Source organism: Chenopodium quinoa, unplaced genomic scaffold (assembly GCF_001683475.1).
Source record: "Chenopodium quinoa cultivar QQ74 unplaced genomic scaffold, ASM168347v1, whole genome shotgun sequence".
NCBI lineage: Eukaryota > Viridiplantae > Streptophyta > Magnoliopsida > Caryophyllales > Amaranthaceae > Chenopodium > Chenopodium quinoa.
The window spans coordinates 1384182-1391562 of record NW_018744100.1 but is presented as its reverse complement, the minus strand read 5'-3'; the positions used below and the strand labels follow the sequence as shown (position 1 = coordinate 1391562).

Here is a 7381-nt window from a genome sequence, read left to right as displayed (position 1 = left end):
ACAACCCCGAAATCACCGTGAGAGTTGGTTTTCAAGGTGTTAAGGTTATTTCGGGGTCGTTGGAGGATATTCTGAGTTGGTGAGGGTGGATTTTAGTGCTTCGGGATGGTAGTTTTTTGGGTTAGAGGTGGTGGTTTTGGGGTCGAAAGGTGGTTTAGGTGTGGTGGAGGAGATTTCAAGCAAGTAACGTTAGTTTTGGGAATGAAGGCGGTGGATTCGAGAGTGTTTTGAGGTCGGTTAACGGTGGAAATCCGATATAGGTAGTATTTTACAACATTTTTACCTTTTTTAGGTAGTATTTTACAACATTTTTCCGTTGTTAGGTAGTTTATTACAACATTTTTATTATTAGGTAGTTTCTCCCAAAATTTGAGTTTTATTATGTAGTTTTTGACAAAACGTTCTTTTGATATTTTAAATTTAGAGAGAGAAAATAATTATGAGAAACTGTATTTTAAAGAGAGAGAAAAACTTATTTTGGAAAATGATAAAATTTGAAAAGATTTTATTAGTTAATGTGAGCCATAGGTATATATTTTCCCGTAATTAAAGATTTATGCTAAGAAATTCTTGCGTTCTTTTTATCTTAACTTGATGTTCTTTAGAATATGCATGTTCATTATTTACTAACATGATGTTCTTTCCGCTTTTTTTAAGCTTGTTTGGTGCTTGCGTTTTATGAAGAAGCGGATGTCGTTTTTTCCTAGGTGTATCATGCGCATGGTGATTACCACATTTTATGGGAATTGGAAATTCCCATAAATTTGCATTTCCCACTTTTTACTTTTTATGGTCAACCAAACAAATCCTTTTTTTTCCAATTCACATGAATTTTCAATTCCCAATTTTTATTGTGTGCAATCAAACAATACATTCATATCTTCCATTAATTATACATAGTTCAATTCACCCACTCAATCACTCATGCTCATTTCTTTTAGCTCCTTGAGCTGTTATTAAATATTTAAAAAAATAAATAAACTTATAAGGAAAAAATTACATGGATTTTAATATATAAATTAAAACACAACGTTTAACACCAACTGTACCATGAGCATGGTACACTCTGGTCACCTGGTGTACTATGTAATTTAATTTTCACTAATTCTTGGATTTGCCTCCGCTCGCGTGAGCAAAGTATGATTAAGACAAAAAAAAAAAAAAAAACCACCGTAGTAACAACGGTTGCAACAACTAATACAAGTGTTATTACAAACTGTAAGACGAACATACAAGCAAGCGCGCACATGCACGTGTGTAAACTCAACCCACACACAAACACTCACACAATCACTCAAGAATTTTAAATAGGCATACATGCAATGTAAGGATGTTATTGGGTCAAGTGATAAGAGCGCAGTTGGTGTATCAAGGAACTCAAGTCAGAGTAAGATGAACCTCCAACATCTATAGCCAACCTTGCCTTTTGTTTTAGCTTCTTAGCCTTGCTTCTCATCTCTAAAGCTTCATCACCAACCATTACTCTTCTTATGGCCTCATGTATATCTTCCGATTTTACATTCGCGTCCACGGTTCTCTTCCATTCCTTTGCCCCTACACCAACCCCAATCCTCAAAATCTCTGTTACCAATTTCTCATTGTAAAATTGCTCCGAAAATATAGGCCAAGTGACCATAGGAATCCCACAAGACACGGCTTCAAGAATCGAATTCCACCCACAATGAGTCACGAATCCTCCTATCGACTTGTGATCTAATATTAACACTTGTGGCGCCCAGCCCCTTATAATTAGTCCTTTCTTAGGCAGCCACTCTTCCGTTTCATTATCCTTGCTCCCTTTCACCACCCATATAAATTCTTGCCCCGAGGCTTCTAGTCCCATTGCTATCTCACGAAGCTGAGACGTCGAAAACATGGACAAGGTGCCAAAGCATACGTACATAACCGAACTTTCCTTCTTAGAATCAAGCCATCTTAAGCAATCATGTTCATCAATTGAAGAATCCTTTCCCCTATAAAATTTAGCTTCATTTTCTTTATTACATAGCGAAACCGGACCTATATGCCATGCCCTTCTACCCATAACCTTCCTATAATGATCAGCATAATCTTGTTCTAGTTCATAAAAGCTATTCACTATAACCCCATAACTTTTTGCCTCTGATTCAACAGCACTTTTAAGAAATTCCACCAACTCATTATTATTATTATTATTATTATTATTTTCTCTAATATGTTGGGGCAATTTCAATCTTGTCAATTTTATTTCATGTGGAAGGTGAGGGATAACAAACTCTTCCTCATCAGAAATAATCGATTTATGAGGCTCGAATTTCGTTATAGCATCTAATGCACATAGCGAAAAGAAGCCTGTCCCGTGAAACACTAACCTTGGTATATTGAATTCGGCTGCAACTTCGGTTGCAAATGGGAATAGTTTGTCCGCAATCAAGCAATTAGGCTTGTATTTTTCTAACACTTCCTTGAGCGGTTTTTGTAGCAACAAGGTTGCCTTCCACAGTTTGGCCACGAGTTGCGGGGAAGTTGCGTACTCGAAATTCTCAACTCCCTCAGGAAGGCTAGTCTCCTTGGAGGGAAACGGAATGATCTCTATATCGATTTTCGGGCCGACATTTCGATAGCTCTCTAGTGGTTTTGTAAAAGTTGGTGCGTTGCGAGGAGTGGTGACTATGGTGGTCTTGACTTGATGGCTGGAAAATAGCTTTGCTATGTCTAACATTGGGATCATATGACCATGCCCGATCATTGGGAAAAAGATTACATGAAGATTTTGAGGTTCAACATTACTCATTGAAGACATGATGAGTTCTCTAGACCTATTGTGAATTTGTGATATGATTCATAGATTTAATATATAGGGTGATGCTTAAGCAATTTGTAACACAAAAAATAAATTAAATTTAAAAAATAAAAAAATAAAAATAAAAATAAAAAATTGACTCATTTCCAATAAATTACTGGTGTGATGGCTTATGGTAATTTTAAAGAAAAGGGTTGTTAAATATCGCCCTTGAACTTCCAATTAACGCCGGTAAAATAAAATATATTTTACAAATTTATCCTTATATTAAAAAAAAAAAATTTACCCCCCCCAAATCCTCACTCCCTCTTCTCTCTCTTAAAAACAATTCTCTCTCTAAACCACCACCACCACTACCTCCTCTTTTAACCACCCACCACCACCTTCTTTTACCTCCAGTTTTTCGATCTACTACGATAAGGCTACTTACGTCATTTCAGGTTATTTTGCGGCCGTTAGTTAGAGATTCGATTGCGACGTTTAGCTTTCCACTTAAAGAAATTACTCCGTAGTATATTATGGTGTATATTTTTTCATTTTATCTTTTACATCAATTAATAAAATTTAGGAAACATAATCTAATAATTTTACTTTGTACTCCATATAAATTATTTTATGTAATGATAACTTTTATTTAATTTAATTTAAAAAGTTGTATAATATATTTTTGGTGGATTAAGATTACCAATGATATAATGATATTTTCTTCATTGTTGTTTCCATCAAGTTATCCATTGATGTTTTCAAACAATTCATAATCCAGGCATACAAATTAAAGAAACGTGTATAGAAACTCATCGCACCATAACATAAATTAAGAGTGTTGCTTAGTAATTTTCACTTTCTTCTGATCATTCATGTTTATATTTCTCTTCATTCAATTATTGGATCTTTCCCCTTTGCTCGTTGTCTCTACCCTGGAGTTCTGGACAATGTGTTGTTCCCTATTCTAATTTTTGCATCAATAAAGCAAACTTTGTGACCAACAATTTGTTGAAGCTAATACTAAAGCAGAAGAATAATAATAATGGAGAAACAAAATTGACTTTATTCACTTGCACACCCACAAACTAACGTACTGCACTACTTAAATAGAGAAGAAGAGATAAACAACTAAAGCTAAAATGATGGAAACATAACCCACCATATCCTATTTTAATGCAACTATAATTTGACCCAGTAACAACAAATAGATATTCCACTACATACTTAACCGAAACACTAAAACAATATTCCTAAAATTACTCCAACTAAGCTTGAATTAATCAACAACACAATTGAGCAAATGCATGACTATCAAAGCAACTCCTGCACTTGATCGAATTAAACAAGAGACCAAAGACTAACGTAAATAACATGACATATACCGAACATATTATTGCTTTATACATTCTAAACCTTATTGAACTCCCTCTCTTCCTTTTTTGTTCGAAAAATTTAATAAATCAACTTTGACCGATTTTCTTTTATAATTCCAAATTTGAATAATTAATGGATAATCTAAACTGTATGGGGTATTTTCTTTAATTAGACCCACCGGTCACCTACTAGGAATAACAAATAACTTGGACACACGACAACAACTAATAAGTAAAAAAGGTAATTAAAATTATTGAAAAAAAAAAAACCCAGCCACCTAACCACCTTCATCTTCCACCAATGCCGACCACCCCTCCTTGAAACCACCACCGAAATGCTCCCCCCTTCATCCACCACTGTCGGCCACCCTAATCCCCACACGCACAATGAAAACCCTCCCTACTCACAAGAGTCACAACCACCATCAAAACCTGAAACCAACACGACAAGATCGTGTAAGTGCCAAAAGGACTCACAAAACCTGAAAATCTGATACCATTATGATGTGGATATCTCAAGATACTCACAAGGCTCGCAAGCTATAATAACATTGGATCTTCAAATTTTAACAAGAACTAAAGAAATTACATGAAGATAAAAAGGATAGTACTCTAATTCTCGCAAGAATAAAGGGTATCTTCCTAGTCATAACTAGAAGATGATCACGAGTCGCAACAAGTGATGTTTTTTATTAACAATCAAACGAGCAACGCTCAAAGGGTTAATTCCCAAAACAAATCTCTCTTCATTCATTAAAAATCACTATTGATATGCACCCATATTTATAGGGTGAAAAATCGTACAAAGATAAGATAGGAAAGTAATAATCATATCCTAAAATAAGATATAATATTAAGAATCCTAATCCTAATAAATCTCCTAATCATATTTGTAATCAACTACTAAATCTCCTAATAAGTAAAACTCTTAAAGCCTAAAAATAGGAAAAATTCTTTCAAGTGAAAGTTAAAAACCCAATTGCAAAATCCTAATAATTAATAATAACTAAAAGATAGTGTAGGCTTTCTAAAAACTCCATAAATTTTCAAGAAAACCCATATTGGATTATTGATCCTGCATCACCCAGGCCACTCCCTACAACCACCACTGAAACCCTCCTCTCGACCCTGCCTACTCCTCACTACCACCACCGTAACCCCATTCCCCACCACCAAAGAAAATCAACCCCATTCCCATCCCAAACCCGAATACCACCCCCTCACCCCTTTCCTAGCCTCTACTAAATCAACCCCTCCCCAACACTAGTCCCGAAACCAACCCAACCCTAGCTCGAAACCACTCCTTTTCTCCCTCGTTTCGGTCCAGGGGGACAAGAAGGGAGGTTGGTGATGGGGGAAGGGAAGGATGTTTCGATGGGCTGGAAAGGGAGGGGGGAGGGTGGGTTGTGCACCAAATTATTGCTTTATACATTTTTAAATGTTTATTTATGTTATGAATCCCTATATTCATTCCCTTACTCAACTGACACCTCATATCCAAAACTAGACACATCATCCACCACATAAGATTGTGCCATTTGTGATCTTTATCATTTTGCAAATATGTATTGTCTACCAATTACAAAAGAATAAACCAAGCGGCGGATTGACTAGCTAATCAAGGAGTAATTCAGAACAATAATTCGAGTTGATTCAAGTCCCCACTTAGCTTTAGGACGTATTTATAATGATATTGTTGGAGTGGCCACATTTTGTTCCTCCCTAATTTAATATTTGATTTCTTTGCGTGTGCAACAAAAAAAAAAAAACCAGAAGAGTAAGAGAATAACTTTTTTTGCTTAACGGAAACAATTTATAAGAAAAAAATGGTGCTTTTTTTTTTTTTTTTTTTTTCCTTTTTTAGGACTTTTTTTTTTTTAATTTTTTTCCCCCTAATCAAACGCATAAGCTTAAAAAACACAAAAAAACAAAAGCGAATATTTGGAAATAATGGAGCTAACAATTTGAAATAATCTTTTGTTCGAATTAAGTGATTCGATATTCCATATACTATTTTTTTTTTTTTTTTTGAGGAACGATATTCCATATACTACGTACATTACTGATTAGTGAATATTTATATGTTGCGAAACACATGCATATTTATCATAAATGCTGTATCCGATTCTTGCTTGATTAGCTTTATACTTTTGATTAGAGCCTCAAACTTTAATTTCAGCTTTATGCTTATGGTGGATAATTTTATAGTATACGAAATTTCGATTCATCCATTAATTATACAGAATTCACCAACTCAATCACTTATGCTCTTTTAGCATTTTGAGCTGTTAGTTTGTTACCATATACTAACAAATAAATCACTAAATAAGTTCGTTGGAAAGAATACTTAGGTCCCATTCACTTTACCTTATTTTTGCTAATTGAAATTATTTTTGCTGAACTTAAATTAATTTTTTACTGAACTGAAATTATTTTTACTGAACTGAAATTAATTTTGCTGAACTAAAATCATTTTTAATCAATTTTCTATTATATTTCTTCTTTAGAGTTATTGAATTTTGCTGAACTGAAATTATTTTTACTGAACCAAAATTAATTTTACTGAACAGAACTTATTTTTGTTGAACTGAAATTATTTTTACTGAATATTATAAGGTGAACTGAACAGGGCCTTACACTATGTTTGGATAACCATAACAAAGGGAAAAGGAGGGGAAGTAAAAAGAGGGAAGGGAAAGGGAAGTGAAGGAAGGGAGAAGGTCACATTCCATTTTCCTTCCAAATCTTTCCAATATATATTGGAGAGATTTGGTTTATTAAAAAGAATGGGAAAATGGATCATTTCAATTCCCTCCCCTTCCCTCCTTGCATTAGGTATCCTAACACAGTGTTTGTTTTTAATATACGTGGCACATGCATAATCTTGAAAGACACTTGCATCCGAGAAAATACAAGTTAATATCAAGGATAATTTTATATTTTCTCAGCCATATCCCCTTTTCTCTCTCTATCTACACCATCAGACCATCACCGTTGCCACCGCACCACCCACTGCACCACCGAACGACCATTAGCACCACCATCGTACGACCATTAACACTACCACATGCACAATTGTTAGCACCACCACACATGAAATAATTATCGCCTATATGGCGCAAAATTTGGTGAATAGTTAAAATGTTAATTGTTGATATATATTTTGTTATTTGGCTGCGGGATTCGGCTTTATCTAAACGGAGTAATTAAGTATAAGAAGGTGCTTATAACCAAAGGTGTC

At 34.6% G+C, this 7381-nt stretch overlaps 1 protein-coding gene across 1 annotated transcript; it reads right to left on the bottom strand.

The window, feature by feature from the left end:
• Positions 1-763: 763 nt before the first annotated feature.
• On the bottom strand, positions 764-3086 carry LOC110692328 (scopoletin glucosyltransferase-like). The gene has a single exon (XM_021869340.1). It carries the CDS (start codon positions 2780-2782, stop codon positions 1334-1336), a length of 1449 nt encoding a protein of 482 aa, XP_021725032.1. The 5' UTR covers positions 2783-3086; the 3' UTR covers positions 764-1333.
• Positions 3087-7381: the final 4295 nt, after the last annotated feature.